Source organism: Oratosquilla oratoria, chromosome 1 (genome assembly GCF_046742065.1).
Source record: "Oratosquilla oratoria isolate Oo_2021 chromosome 1, ASM4674206v1, whole genome shotgun sequence".
In the NCBI taxonomy this organism is placed as follows: domain Eukaryota; kingdom Metazoa; phylum Arthropoda; class Malacostraca; order Stomatopoda; family Squillidae; genus Oratosquilla; species Oratosquilla oratoria.
In genome coordinates, this window is record NC_134777.1 from 121641628 (window position 1) to 121657279 (window position 15652).

At 38.8% G+C, this 15652-nt stretch overlaps 1 protein-coding gene across 4 annotated transcripts in view; it reads right to left on the bottom strand.

Annotated features, from left to right (window-relative positions):
• The window catches only part of Cbl (E3 ubiquitin-protein ligase CBL), a 191273-nt gene that overhangs the window by 11191 nt on the left and 164430 nt on the right, over nucleotides 1-15652 (bottom strand). For all 4 annotated transcript variants that reach the window (XM_076185870.1, XM_076185876.1, XM_076185865.1 and 1 more), the window contains exons 9-11: nucleotides 4671-8183; nucleotides 3129-3514; nucleotides 2011-2231 (exon numbers count right to left, since the gene is read on the bottom strand). In XM_076185870.1, coding sequence (XP_076041985.1) covers nucleotides 2011-2231; nucleotides 3129-3514; nucleotides 4671-8183 — 4120 coding nt within the window. The remainder of the gene's footprint in view (nucleotides 1-2010; nucleotides 2232-3128; nucleotides 3515-4670; nucleotides 8184-15652) is intronic.

Here is a 15652-nt window from a genome sequence, read left to right on the forward strand (position 1 = left end):
AGTCAGGAACATAACTCCACCCCCTTGTTTTGTCTCTCTGTTTCTAATCCAATAATTATATGCATCATGTCCTACACTGTTGGGTGGTAGCGGACATTTTAATTTCGTTTCTACAGTTCCCATTATGTCCAGTTCTTTTTCCTTCAGATAATCATTCAGCTCATTCAATCCTGTTATTAATCCATCTATATTTGTGTAAGACACTTTTAGTTTTCTGCCACTTCCATTGTATTCTCTGTTTCCCTTTTGTTTTTCTCTAGTATGTCGTATTTCCTTACTTTCATATTCACTACTCTCCAATATAATTTCTATTTTTCTGACTCTGTTCTGTTCTCGTTTTTTTTCTTTAGCTTATTGTCTTTTAATTTTTTCCTCCTCTCTTTCCTCTTTATTCATTTCTCTTTTTATCCATACCTTTTTATATTGTTCACTTGCCGCTAGTTTCCCTGTTTTTGCTAAGATATTCTCTGCCGTCGTTTGTGACCTGAATTTAATCTTAATTGGTCTGGTCTTATCTGTACTATACTTTCCGAGTCTATACATCTCTTCAATTTGTTTCATGATTTCAGGTTCATCTTCCTGAACTAATTTTAGTAAACTGCTTACTTTTTCTTTTTCCTCGTTGATTCTTGTAGTTCTATTTAGGTTATGTTTCTCTTCCATTCCTAATATAATTATACATTTCTTTTTGTCTGCTAAGTCTCTTACTATATTCTCCTTCGTGTCTAATCACTTTAATAACTGAGTCTTCAGTTTGTTCTTTCATTTGCTGTTTAATTATGTCAGTAAATGCAACTTTATTGTTTTCTTGGATTTTTTTCCAATCCTGTGCTTCTTTTGCTATGGCCTCTTTGTTGTCTTTATTATTCCTCTTTAATTCTTCATTCTCCTCTTTTAATTATTTTAACTGTCTTTTTAATTCTTCTATTTCCTTAGTTAAGTTTTTGTTCAACTCTCTGCGCAATCTTTGCTATGTTACCGAATCTAATCTCCCAATGTTCGGTCATTTGTTCAAGTTTTTCCTCTAGTCTTGCTAATCGGGGGAGGTTAGTATCCCCTCCCCCCCCCCTTCATTAAATCCCTGGAAATTATTATCCTCACCTTCCATTGTGCTGCTCTTATCTATATTTCTAATCTTTACATTTTTGTTAATCCCTTCACCAAAATCATCGGTCCTCCTCTTGTTTACAAGACGCCTGGTCTCCTGCACAAAGTCCTCCCCTTTCTCATTTCCTTCCATTTCCCTCAGTAATCCCTCCCCTTCTCCTTTTTTCTCACTTTCCCACTACACCACGAGCTATCCCCTTCCCTGTAAATACAATAAGGTTGAGATCCACAAAAATTTCACTTTTTCTTCAGAACTCCAATCTTCGACGTCCATCCGACGAAAGTGTGTGTGTGTGTGTGTGTGTGTGTGTGTGTGTGTGTGTGTGTGTGTGTGTGTGTGTGTGTGTGTGTGTGTGTGTGTGTGTGTGTGTGTGTTTGTGCGTGTGTGTGTTATTTGTCGGTTCCGAAAATATAATGAAAAACGATGTCCGGCACAAGGGTGTGCTGGATGGGGGACAGATTGCTCAAATGCCTGACAAGCCTGGTGTAAAGCCGGGCGTATGGTCACCCTAGAGCTACCAGATATATTTATATATATATATATATATATATATATATATATATATATATATATATATATATATATATATATATATATATATTCGTGTGTATGTGTGTGTGTGTGTCTGTTTACTCAACAAAGTTTTTCTATAGGGATTAGTATAACACCCCTATGGACCAGAGGCACGCAAGAGTCTCCATGAGTAAAAAAATAAGAAACGAACTGAGACAGATTGCGGATAAACTTCACTCGCTGAATAAAACCGCTCGACGAAAGGCGGTTAAAAAAAAATCATACAAAGCATCAAGAGATGTGTTTGTTTGTTTTTTTGTGACATGTTTGTGGTACGCTTGTACCACGATAGAAATCGGCACAGTGCCACTCTGAGGTTTTCCACTTACCCGAAAGATCTCCTGGCGAAGCTTGCATGAGTAGCGTGGCCGACGCAGGGGGAGGGGTCTGAGTTCGAGGACCTGTAGAGGAGGATGAGGAGGATGGTGGGGGTGCGGTCCGTGGGGGCGCTGGGGGCAGGTCCAACTCCTCCTCCTCCTCTTCCTCCTCCTCCTCCTCGTCGTCGTCGTCACAGGGAACCGTGATCTTGGCTATCGTTTCCGAACTGATGCTGCGGGAAAGGAGGAGGGGCGTCGGTTAGGATCAGACATGGAGGACTCGTCGTCGTCATCAGCGGAGGACCTTTATTCCATCAACCAATCAGGTCTGGACCATCTCCATCCCAATCACAACCCTCACTCCCTTCCATTCCCGTCCACTCCCTCCCTCGACTCCATTCTCGTCCACTCCCTCCCTCCCTTCCACTCCCTCCCTCCCTCCTTCCATTACACTCCTTCCCTCCCTCCCATTCACCCCCATCCTCTCCCTACCTTCCACTCCCTCCCTCACTCCCTCTCTTCCACTCCCTCCCTCCCTTCCTTCTACTCTTTCCCTCGCTCCCATTCACTCTCGCCCTCTCTTCCACTCCCTCCCTCCCTCTTCCACCAATCTATGATTGTACCTGATCAATTTCCCACCAGTGCTGATGTACGTGCAAGCACTGCACGGATGAACTTACCACCACACAGTGGAATAGACTGCCAGTGCCTACACTGTACACTGTCTGATACAAGTGCACATCTGTGCCCTTAATGAATTATAATTAATTATTAATTAATATCACTATTCGTTTGCAACAATCTACGGACATAATTCGCCCTATTAATATCAATTATCTTATTATTAATTTTGTTATATTACTATTACTATTACTCTCATAATGATTACTATTATTATCAACGTTATAATATTATCATCGAAATTTTAATATTGATGTTATTATGGATTGCTTATTCAATTATTGAACTTTTTATTCTATTTATATCTGTATTTATCTATTTATCTATTTACTTGTTTATTATCATTTATATTCATTCATACACTTATTTATTCATGTCTGTTTACTTATTTATCTATTTATTTATTTATTTATTCTGTTGTACAAACTAAACTCTCGTCCTTCACTTACTTTTGATTTTGACTATGGCTCGCCACTGTGGAAGGCACAGTAGTCGTTGACGAAGACGAAGACGGCGAGGAAGTCGTCAGCGTCGACGACGACGACGACGAAGACGACGAAGACGACGAAGACGACGACGGCGTCGTGGACGAGTAGGACGACGAAGAGGAAGATGACGACGACGACGAAGACGAGGATGACGAAGACGAGGAGGTGGAGGAGGAAGGGGGTGGGGCGGAGGTAGCTGGAGGAGGACCTGGAGAGAGACACGGGGTGGCTGGAGGACTTGGGGCCGGACTGGACTTCCGGGGCGGCACGGGAGGCGGCGGCTTCGCCTCGTCCCTCCGGCAGACGCGAGGAGAGGCTCCAGGGGAGATGAGTGGACTCCGGGAACCCTGAGGTTGTGTACCAGGGGGAGGGAGGGGGGCAAAAAGGGACCTTTTAGTCACCTCGAGGTAATCGAGATATACGCTCGGGGGGTTTCGTTCTAATTCTTCAAGAGGATCTTGGGTCTGAACCCAGAAACTAGGTCATCCCAAGGACCGAATGAAAGCTTCTGGTGGGCAATTCTTGAATTCTGTTTTGGGGTCTTTCCCCTAAGTACAACCTTAAAAGGTGAAACTCAAAATCTCTTGAGTTAATTTCATTTAAGTTATTCTATAACACCAGAGGATTTCATTCAGAGGAGATTTTTCTTTTTTCTAATACAAAGAACCAACTTAGTCATGGACTTGATCTGTTTAAATTCATTAAATGTCACTTATGTGAAGAAGAAAAAATCACAAATTTGATCAATATTGACTGATTTGGGGGTAATGAGAAGTAATGAATTAATATATACAAGTAATGAATTATTACATCTGAAGAACACAGAAAGAAGAGAATTACGAGTCCTATCATCTACCGTGCCAGCAGACAGTACTATTGTACTATTGATCATCATCATCATGCACCTATTCTACAGTACCATACGTACTATTCTGCGTTGATTGCTATGCATATGCTCACGGTAAGAAAGGGGGGAGATGGAGGGGGGGTTGCTGTACAGAGAGACAGAGAGAGGTGGTGGACATAAGATGGGGGGATGGCTAGGACAGGAGGTCATCGTTATACTAGATGTTGTGTCTGGGGAATTCCTCCACAGTGACAGTGAGTCAGGGATGATCCTACCAATCACTTGCTTTGCTGTCATAGTGGCAGATCGGGTATTTGAGGGATTATGGAATCTGCAACTTGAAACCTGACCCCCCAGGAAGATCCATTTTCTTGTATTTACCCGTTCGGTTGTCTCGGGTTAAAGGGAGATCCACTTTGGGTTAAAGGGAGAGACCCCGCGACATTCCTGCTCACGCACTTTTTTTTTGGGGGGGAGGTTGAATGCTATGAAAAAATTTAAATAACAAATGTCTTCTTTGACCTAAGAATATCATGGACTCGAGTAATTCTGTATGATTACTCTTCCTATGACAAGTACCAATATTTTGCTTACCATTTTCAGCCTGTCCACATACACAGGAACTTGTAAAACTATATAACTAAATAAATTACTACCTGATGTGAAGACATGACATCTTGTTGTGACCTGGGGAGCTCACTTGGATTGTCCTGTGTCGTCTGTGTGTGCGTTTCATTGTCTGTGAAGTCTGTAGAGGGAGATAGGGATGTTCCAATATTAGAACGGGTAAGTCCTGGGCTTGTTCGAGGTCTTGGCTTTGGATTGGAGTCGCTTTGGTGAGAATTCACTGATTCTGGGTGACAGAAGCTTGGGTACAGTGATTCTGTCCCGTTTGAGGTCTGGGTTTTGTCACCTTTCTTGTTCTTATACTCATAACTCTGGGAGTCTGTTCTGATCTCTTTTGACTGTTCCTTGGTGTTGGACACATAGGCTGGTATTCGTGCCCTTTGGGGATTGTTTGATAAATTGGGCTTTTTATGTAATTTTGGCTTTTCTTTGCAAGTACCAGGGACTGTCTGTGATTGCTGAGGATTAACCGAATCTAGATTGCTTGTACTTGGGCAATGGGATTCTGTCAGATTTGCGACTGGCGATGTACTCTCTATTGCGTTCCTTTGATTCCCGTCCTCCGAGTCGACTTCAACTGCATTCGGATGTCGCTTGGGATGGGAGTTTTCTGTGACACCGAAGTCCGTAATTACTGGTTCTGGAGTTCTCGAAAGCTGTGATGACAAACTGTCTCCCTCAAGTTCAACCAGTTTTTCTGTGAAAGTTCCAGGAATTGTCACGAAAGTATTAGCTTGAGAACGTGTGTCTTGTTGGGAGGCATCTTGGCCGGGGAAAGGTTTGTTGCCTTCAGCCAGTTTGTCGCCATCTTTCTCTTCCTCGGAGTCCAAACTCGTGTCTTCTGACTTTTGTTTACGTGGTCTGTCGTCTGGAGTCTCCTCGTGTTTGGGATCGCCTGCTCCAGATGCTCCAGGTCGTTGTTGGGGACTGGAAAGCAAGCTGGGAGATATAGTAGGCTTAGAGGACGATACTGGCCCTTGACCACAAGTTGTAAGAAAATCAGTGTCTTGGGTTGTACGAACGGAGGACTTCTTTTTATTTTTTATTTCTATCACTCCATCTTCCCAATTTACAGACTGCCATTCCTGACTTTCTCTACAAGCTTCACTCAACTGTCGATGGTAGACCATTTCCCGACCAGATAGATTCTCAGTATCAGTATCTGTATTCACGAGCTCCGAAGCCTGAAATGATATTCTGTCACTAAAGCCTGAGGCGCCGTGCACCGTGTCATTTGACTGTGAGCAGTGTTCTGCTTCACTTTTCTCATTTCTTGACATTTTTTTGTTCATCCTTGGTTTCACTTTTGGCTTAGCACCCAATTCTCTTTCTTGGGTGCTTTGCCATAAATCCTCCTGGAACTGATTCCCTGTTGCTTGGTCTTGCTCCAAAGGAAGAAAGCCATCTTCTGGCTGTAAAGACTCATGCGATTCGTCTAATAAAAATGTCTCCTCGGGTAAACTGAAAGAACGTTGAGGTGCTGCTACTGGGTGCGATGATGCTCTGGAAAGTAATTCCTCTAAGTCACATGTCGGGGAGACCTGAAGCAAACTGTCACAACTTTCAGCCTCAGAGCTCATTCTCCCGTTGTCATCTCCACATGCACTGTCTGTAAGACTTCCTTGACTCTCATAGCTTCCTCTTCTAGGCCTTGGAATGTGTTTCCGGGTGTCTGTGCCTAGGATATTTGTAGTGTTAACGATACTAACCGTTAGATTCGGTGTGCATTTCTTGGCTTTGGTTGCAAGGACCTGTTTCCTTTGGTTTGGTACAGATGAGGCTTCAGTCCTACTTGTTTGACTTAAGAAAGGAAGTGTCTTGTAATGAGTTGGTGAAATCTCAGCACTAGATCTTTGCTCTGGAAAAGCATTTCCATTTCCATCAGGGATTTGTGTTTTGTGGTTGGACGCAAGGAAAGGTGGGATACTCTTTCGGTTTAAAGAAGTTTTCGAGTTTGTTTCGGAAAGTGACTTCCAATTACGATTAATCGATGCTCTTGCTTTAATCCTCTTGTCTACAGAAAATGCACACCAGTCCTCGGCAGCCCCTGTGTTCTGACCAGACACAGGGCATGGGTTTGGCCTTGGTACTCCATAGTGAGAATTCCACGGTATGGGAGGAGGGTTGGTCTTGGTAGATAATGAACCACAGGGGACTCTCGGCGGCAAAGGCGGACCATCATAGTTAGTTCCTTTGTCCGGGAGTTTCTCATCTGTCTTGTTCGGAGGTTCCTCGTCTCTTCTCTTGGAAGACCCTTCTTCATGAATCGTTCCTTCGGGAGCTCCAGTTACCGTGTTATAGTCATATGCAACGTTATTATGCAAGATGCTGTGAGCATTTTGGACAGTGGCGAAGGTCCGCTTGGGCTTCGGCGGTGGCTGGGGGAGTGGCGAGGGATTGCGCGTTGTGCAAGGTTTTGAAGGAGAAGGACCAGGGGAAGAGGAGGTGGTCAAATGAGCGGGAGGAGTAGAATGTCCATGTACAGATTTCCTTGAAGATCTAGGGTGAAGTGTGGGTGGCGAAACGGGACGGGGAGGTAATGGCAGATCATAGGCAGACGATACGGACTCGGGTTGAGGGCTTGCGTGGTTTATCATTACAGGAGAGGAAGGGAGGGTAGCAGAAGAATGGGTAAGATTGGGTTGGGAGGACGCAGATCTGGAGGACAAATTAGGTGATCTTTGAAGGAACGGAATGGAGGGTGAGGATGATACGGAGGAGGTAGGAGTGCTGGATGAGGGTGAGTGGCTATCTTTGCTCAACGAAGTGACACAAGGAAGTTTAGGCAGTATCTTGGTGCGCATCTTGTTCGACGCCCCATAAAGTGTTGTGGCGATTGGTCGGAGGGTGGAGCCAACAGAAGACAATAAACTTGTTTTGTTGTCGTTCTTCACGTCTGTGAGAGAGGGTTGGGCACTGCCCTGCTGACGACCTCCTCGAGCTGGGTTTGTGTTGAGATTGTTCTGGGAGTTCAGTTCTTCATTCACTACATTTCGCACTACATTGCTTCCTTCTGCGATGACAGAGCCGAGCTCAGCAGGGAAGAGAAGAGCCTCGGAGACTGTGTTCTGGGGTCCTGGAGCCCCAGCATGTGCACTGGACTGTTCGCTGGGGGAGTCTGTCTCGTACCAAATGGTCTGGGTCGAAGGGAGTTTCCTTGGGGATGCGTAGTGCATGAAGGAGGAAGGGGGTTGGGGTGGGAGCTCAGTTGTAAAAGGTCCTTCGTCGGGGACAAGCTCGGTCGAAGAGTTTTGTGTGTAACTAGGAAGAGGGGGAATGGGAGGTGGGGTTTCCGGTGTAGACGAAGAATCGCTGGAGCTGTTGGAGCTCAGACTGGGTCGAGGAGGCAGTGGGGGCGGTGCGGTCGTCTGGGGCTGTCGAGGGGGAGTCTCAAGACGTCTACTAGTGTCTGTTTCTGTAGAGGAGTTCGAGTCGAGAGTTGGTGTGTCCGTGTCCTCCCGAGGTCTTTGTGGGAAGAACCTGGCGGGGTAGACTCTATGACTCTTCATCCAACATCTGTCTGAAGCTCCGTATTTTGCGTCCTGCAAAAGTCATGCAATATGCACGCCCTCTACTTACTACAGCTACAGGACAGTTACAAGAAACAGGACTCGCCATGCTGAAGTCCGTAAGTGTGTATTAATCATACCAAGCACTACAATAAAATGCACTACCATACCACCAAAGAGAAACTTTAAAACAACTCAGCATTCATTGTGTGATTGTGCAACAAGGCTGATATCTACCGAGAAAGTATTATACCTTTGTGGAAACCATGTTGTTACATAATGTTATGCCATGCACGGGGAAATGTCTGTACAGACGATATAAGAGTTATGATGTGATGTAGATGTGCTACTATAGTGATGTGAAGTTTTGAGGTTATGCATTGTGAAAAATTATTCTAACAAATTTTATTACTGTTGTTATCCGCTTATTTACTTTTGGCCGTTTTTATCTTGTAGAATTGAGGTCGTTCAAGCGGAATTTCCAAAACAAGCATATTTCTCTCGACCCTTTTTTGGAGACAAGATTGAGTTAGATTGAGACAGGCCATAACACAGCACGTGATCAATCATGACAGAAGTATTTAAGTGTCGATTTTAATCGATGTTTTTTTTTTTTTATCTAAAACAATGAATCTGAAGTAATATTCGCCGGCGTTGTCTTTGTTTACTGTTTGACCGCGCAAAGAATAATCAAAACAAATGACGCTCGCGGAAACGGACATTGTGGCAAAACCAAATATAATATTTCTTAACGTCAACGCATCCCTATTACTGGTGACAGAAACACGTTCGAATTTAATAAAAATAATCAGAAGAAACGTTAAATGAATTCACCTTTACTTATAACTACACCCAACTCATAGGAGCTGAAATTTAAGCTAGAAAGAATATAATAAGCGCGAGTTGGATAAATAAATACATAAAGAAATAAATAAGTTATAAAAATAAATATACAAATAAATGCATGTAAATAAATGTATAGATTAATTCATTGATAATTAGAAAGATAACGAAAGATAAAAAATATATAATGAATAAATAGATAAGCAAAAATAAATATGTAAATAATTGAATAAATAAACAAACAGATAATTAAATAGATATATAAAAGAATATAGAAATAGGCGGGAGATGGGACGAATTTTACAAGATGGCGATCGCCTTTCGTAATGTACAAAAATAAATTCACCTAAACTCGTGTTTGGTCGGTAAAGGTAGACAGACAGCCAACTTCGGTAAGAGGGAGAACTAAATAGCATACGGATATGTATATACAAATAAATATTTACTTAACTGTAGTGTACAGGGAAGGAGCAACGCTCGATGGGTCCCGTCTCCTATTCTCTATACCTAACATACTTGTCTATGTATGTGTGTGCATGTGTGTGTGTGTGTGTGTGTGCGTGTGTGTGTGTGTGTGTGTGCGTGTGTGCGTGTGTGCGCGCGCGTATGTTCTGACTAACGCCAAATAATTTTTTTCGTCTTAGGTGGTTCTCAGGGCGCAAGGAAGACAAAAAAGAAATGATAAAATTCGAGAAATGCCCTGTAGTTTTATTCAGTTATCTACCTGTTTTTATTTATTTATTACTTAATGAACTTATTAATCTATTTGGTACATGTATTCCCCAATATTTTTCTCGATGATTCGAACGAATGTGACATTCACTACTTTCGGAAATCCCTTGAGCAAGAAGAGTGATCTTATGATTATCTTTATAAACAAATATCAGGTTCATTCAAATCAGCAAGAAAATTATTAGGAAATTTGTTTTTTATCCTACTCTTGAACACAGGCCTCTCTCAAACTCTTCTACGAGTTGTGTAACTATGTTAACCTCTGTTTTATTTCCTCCTTGAAGATTAGTTATTCCTCTCAGCTTTGAAATTGAATTTAGCTGTGCAACCTACCATCTTAAGATCACTTTCTAAACTGTATGAAAGTAGCATTGCTGAACGTTGTTCCTCTCGGCTCTTGATATCTTACATTTGATGTTTTCACTCAAGGAAATATTTTAAGTATGTATTAATGACGTGAAGTATATTATGAAGAAGTAATGGGAGTGTGATGACGTCATGTCTGGTGCATTACGAGATTCGGTGATGCCATATGATGTGCAGAAAGAAAATATTTGTGCTACAAGAATTAATATGGAAACTTGCAAACTCATGCACTCAGCGACTACAAAAATATTTATTTTCAAAAATTGTGTATATTATTTAATATATACATATGCAGGTGATAAAGAAATGAGCTAATATTTTCTTTATGAAGATGGTAAGGTTTGTCGTTCAAATTTAACCAGTACGTTTCACAAAAATAAAGTGATAAACAAACAAATGAAAATTAAACTGTATATATGAACGATAGAAATAATAATTTTCATTTATTTTCCAGAAATAATATCAGCTGGGGAAATGAACCTACAATATCAAATACTTGAGCTTTGAGCAAAACCAATACAGCCGACGTCTTATACCACACAGTGAAAATCGAAAAGACCCTAAACTTACGCGCGCGCGCACACACACAAAACATACACCTTTGCTTCCATCCTCCTTTCATATGATTCCTTTTTTCATTGCCCATTTCCCTTTTTTATGTTTATAAACATGTAGAAGAGCCTTGGTGATATTACACAACCCTACCTCGACTCTCACCGGCTTAGTGACTTTCAATTTGCTCCCCCCCCCCTTCCCCCCTTCCCCCTCGACGACTCGCAGCACTTCCCTTTCAGCCAACGACTCAAATCACACCCACCTTCTCTTTTCCTTTCCCTCTTTTATTTATTTATCTATTCTATTTATTTTCTTTGCGAATATCTGATTATTTTAATATTTCTAAATCTTCTTGAAGAAATAGGGAAGTAATGGATGAGCCAACGCTACCATCTTTTATTTTGAACGCGCTTTCGTCCTATACTGGATCTTTTCCTTCCTTTGTGCAAAAATAGATAAAATAAAATAAGATAAAATAAGGTAAAGTAATATATATACTGTATATATATATATATATATATATATATATATATAAATATATCTTTATATATATATATATAAATAAATATATTTTTATATATATATATATATATATATATATATATATATATTTGTGTATATATATATATATATATATATATATATATACATATATATATATATATATACATATATACATACATATATATATATATATATATATATATTATATATATTTATATATATATATTTATATATATATATTTTATATATATATTTATATAATACATATATATATATATATATGTATATGTATATCTATATATATATATATTCATATATATATATATATATTTTTATATATATATATACAAATTTATATAGATATATATTTTCTTATATATATATATATATAAATACATATATTTTTAAATATATTTATTTATATATATATATGTATATATATGTATATATATATATATATATATATATATATATATATATATATATATGTATGTATAAAGAAATAATAACAAATAAGTAAAAAAAATATAAATAAAAATAATTAATAACTGAACAAATAAAGAAAAGATATACATAATATAAATTAACAAATGAACAAATAAAATGGGGGCAGGGCATTACCATCCAATCATTCTTCCTCATTTCCGTCCATTTTTTTTTTCTTTCCCCAAATTGTTTTTCTCATCTTAATATTTTCTTCCTCCATTTTTTCTCATTTAAAATTTTCTTCCTCCGTTTTTTCTTCCTCCATTTTTTCTTCCTCTCTCCCTTTTTCTTCCTCCATTTTTCTTCTTCCCTCCCTTTTTCTTCCTTCGTTTTTGCTTCCTCCCTTTTTCGTCCTCCATTTTTCTTCTTCCCTCCCTTTTTCTTCCTCACTTTTTTCTTCCTCCCTCCCTTTTTGTTCCTCCGTTTCTTCTTCCTCCCTCCCTTTTTGTTCCTCCATTTCTTCTTCCTCCCTCCCTTTTTTTTCCTCCATTTTCTATGTACATGTCACCTCCATTGATATCACTTAAACTAAAGAATTACTGCAGTTACTATTTATAGTATATATTCATATTTATAATCTGTAATGTTCTGCTATGATATTTTCAACCTATATGTAAATAAAGCATATATTAAAAATACATAGAACGAAAAAAACAGAATCAAACATGCACAAACACGGAAACAAACACAAGAACAAGACGTTACGTGCACAAAAACACACAAAAAAATCCAAGACAAAACACATGCAAACAACATAATAAATAAATAAATAAATAAACAAAAGATAAATAGATATTCATAAGAAATTCATGCAAAAAATGTATCATAAAGATTCGTTGGAAAAAAAAACGTGGGAAGATTCATAGAAAACGGTACAAACCCATGCCAAAAAAAAAAAAAAATTGCGTAAGGAGCTCAGTATTCGTGCAAGAACTCGTGTGTTGAAGAACGTTCATGCAGAACATGGAAGAACACCCGGAGAACAGGCAAACAGATCACACTTGCCTTTCCGCTACTCGTGGTCGACGCTTCGTAGCGGGGCGAGAGAGCGAGTGCCTGGAGGCAGGAGGTAGAAGAGCAGGAGGAGGAGGAGGAGGAAGAGGAGGAGGACGAGGAGGAGGAGGAGGAGGAGGAGGTAGTAGTAACGTGACTCGAATCCTGGAGATGTATAGTACATGACGTTAGAGGGGAACACTGGGGGAGACAGAGAGAGTCAGAGTCAGGGAGAGAGTCAGAGTCAGAGGGAGAGAGTCAGAAAGAGAGTCAGAGAGAGAGAGTCAGAAAGAGAGTCAGAGAGAGAGAGAGAGAGAGAGCCAGAGGGAGAGAGTCAGAAAGAGAGAGAGTGAGAGAGAGAGAAAGAGAGAGAGATAGAGGATCAGAAAAAGAGAAAGCGAAAGAAACAAAATCAAAGAGAAAGAAAAAGAAGAAACTCAAGAGAGAGAGAGAAAGAGAGAATAATGAGACGAGAGAGAGAGAGAGAGAGAGAGAGAGAGAGAGAGAGAGAGAGAGAGAGAGAGAGAGAGAGAGAGGGAGAGAGAGCAAAACTCCAAGTACAAAAAAAGAGGCAAGATACCTATAGAATTCAAATGTATCTATGAGACAGAACAAACTTCAATCAACAAGTACTTAACAAAGTGCCTCAATAAGAAATAAGATGATTTCAAGTATTTGAGTAATATATAAATATTCAAATGAAAACTTAAATTCTAATTAAATATAATAACAAGATAATGGCAGAGTCAACATTTAACATAAGAGTACTAACTTAACATAATCGCAATACAACAATCTGTTTACGAGAATAATATTGAAAAAAAGTTTTTTCAATTAAAATATAGAATATTTGACATAAATTATACATAAATTAGAAACTGAAAGATTTAATGGAAGGACAGTAAGCAGAACGTGTGATACATTCTTTCATAAAGACTTTTAATGAGAGATCGAATTCCTTTTAATAAGGAATCGAATCGCTTTTAATAAGGAATCGAATCGCTTTTAATAAGGGAATTCAATTGTTTTCTTAATAAGGACAGCTACTTCGAAGTGACTGCAGGATTTGAAATGACGAGAAATTGATTATTTCTTTGTTAAAAATGTGCGCGGGAATATAACAAACACAAACACAAACACACGCACAAACACACAGAACTCTTATCCGTATATTACATTTAAATAAAATATACACACTAAAAGATAAGTACAAGTGGATAATTAAATTGCCAAGGTTGAACATTTGAGGCATAGAGACGGTACCTCACGGGCACAACACCTGAATATTACAGTTTGATGGAAGCCAGTCTTTCCTCATACCATCGTCATTGAAAAAAATCATGACGGCACTCAATAAGACTTAGCATTTGCGTGAACAAAAATTTATCTTATTCTTATTGTCTCTTTACTTTTTTATTTATTATTTTTATTCACTGTTACATTAGATTTTTTTCTTTTAATGTTTCGTTCATCTCATCATCGTTCATCTGCTTTCCTCTCGTTTGTCTTCATAATTCTTTTCATCATTCTTTTTTTTATTATTTATTTTCTATATACAGTCTTTTGTCTTTCTCACTCGACTCTAAATATACTTAATGTAGATATGGCTCCATGAGGAGCTATGATGACAAGACGACTATTATTGTTGTTGTCATTATTGTTGTAAATTATCAACTACTATTATCATTATTGATTTCTATTTTGAGAGATGGATGTAGGGAGAAGTTTTGATTTAGTAACTACCTCGTTTCGCGGGATAATAATAATGATAATGATAATAACTAATGATTTAATAATAATAATAATAATGATAACGATAATGATTGCTAATTATTAATGATAATGATAACGATAATAATTAGTTAATAATGATAATAATAATAATTAAAATAATAGTAATAACAATAACAAATTCACCAGTATCATCCCATTAGTCGTTTTCTTTATTATTTCACAGCTCTGTTGTTAAACATTTTACTTCATTTGTTTTTCGGAAACCTCGCACTTTTTCAATGCTGCCTTTAACGTTAGTATTGTCATTCTCAATGAACGTGTCATCGTTTTTTAATTAGGATCTCGTTATATATACATATACATACATGAGGGGGAGTGGGTGGGGGATGGGGGCTGAGGAAGTATGTATTAAAAAATAATTGACGCAGCCCGAAGGGATTTCTCCCCGCCTTCTCCTTTTCTGCATGGGGGGACGGAGAGGGGGGTCGCCGAATTTATGAAGCGGCCTTGCTGTGGATGTGCTGTGTCTTGCGACACTGCTTCTGACCCAGGGCAGTGGACAGGATGCAGGGATGACCCGTCATCCAGGAGGTGGCAAGATAAGAGGGAGGGAGGAGGGTGGAGGGGAGTGGAATATATAGGGGATGAAATGGGTAGGAGTGGTTTCTATGGCTTTTTCTTTTTGGCTGCCCCCATTTAGGGGGAAAAAGCCTTTGTTATATGTATGTATGTATATATATATATATATATATATATATATATATATATATATATATATAATATATCTTCTTTCTTTTTTATGTTGAGCTTTAGCTCGCACATCAAGGATTTGTGAATGAATAAATTTGAATATCAGAATCATTAAGTTGGGGCTGAATCGTATTTGTTTGATTAAATTAGTTCAATATTGTCGTCAATACTTGTCTATTGTATATTTGGGCTCCCTTAGCCAATTAAATTAACATTCCACAGAGGTAATACTTTCAATATAATTCGTGGCTGATTTAGTAAACAGTAATGTATCGTGTATCTGCGTCTGGCACGCATATTCTACATCTGCTCTTTTTTTTTTTTTATCCTGCTCTCTACCGTGAATGAAAAATAAATATATAACCAGATTAATGAATAGATAAAATGGCCTACCCAGCATGCCTTCCCAATCCTGTAATAAAACTTTGTCAAATAATTGCAAATTTTATTTCCCGTTTCTCCCCCCGTAACAGTATAAAAATATATTTATCTATTCATTCTTATAATAATTAGTCTCTTGGCTTCCATTCTCCAAGTCT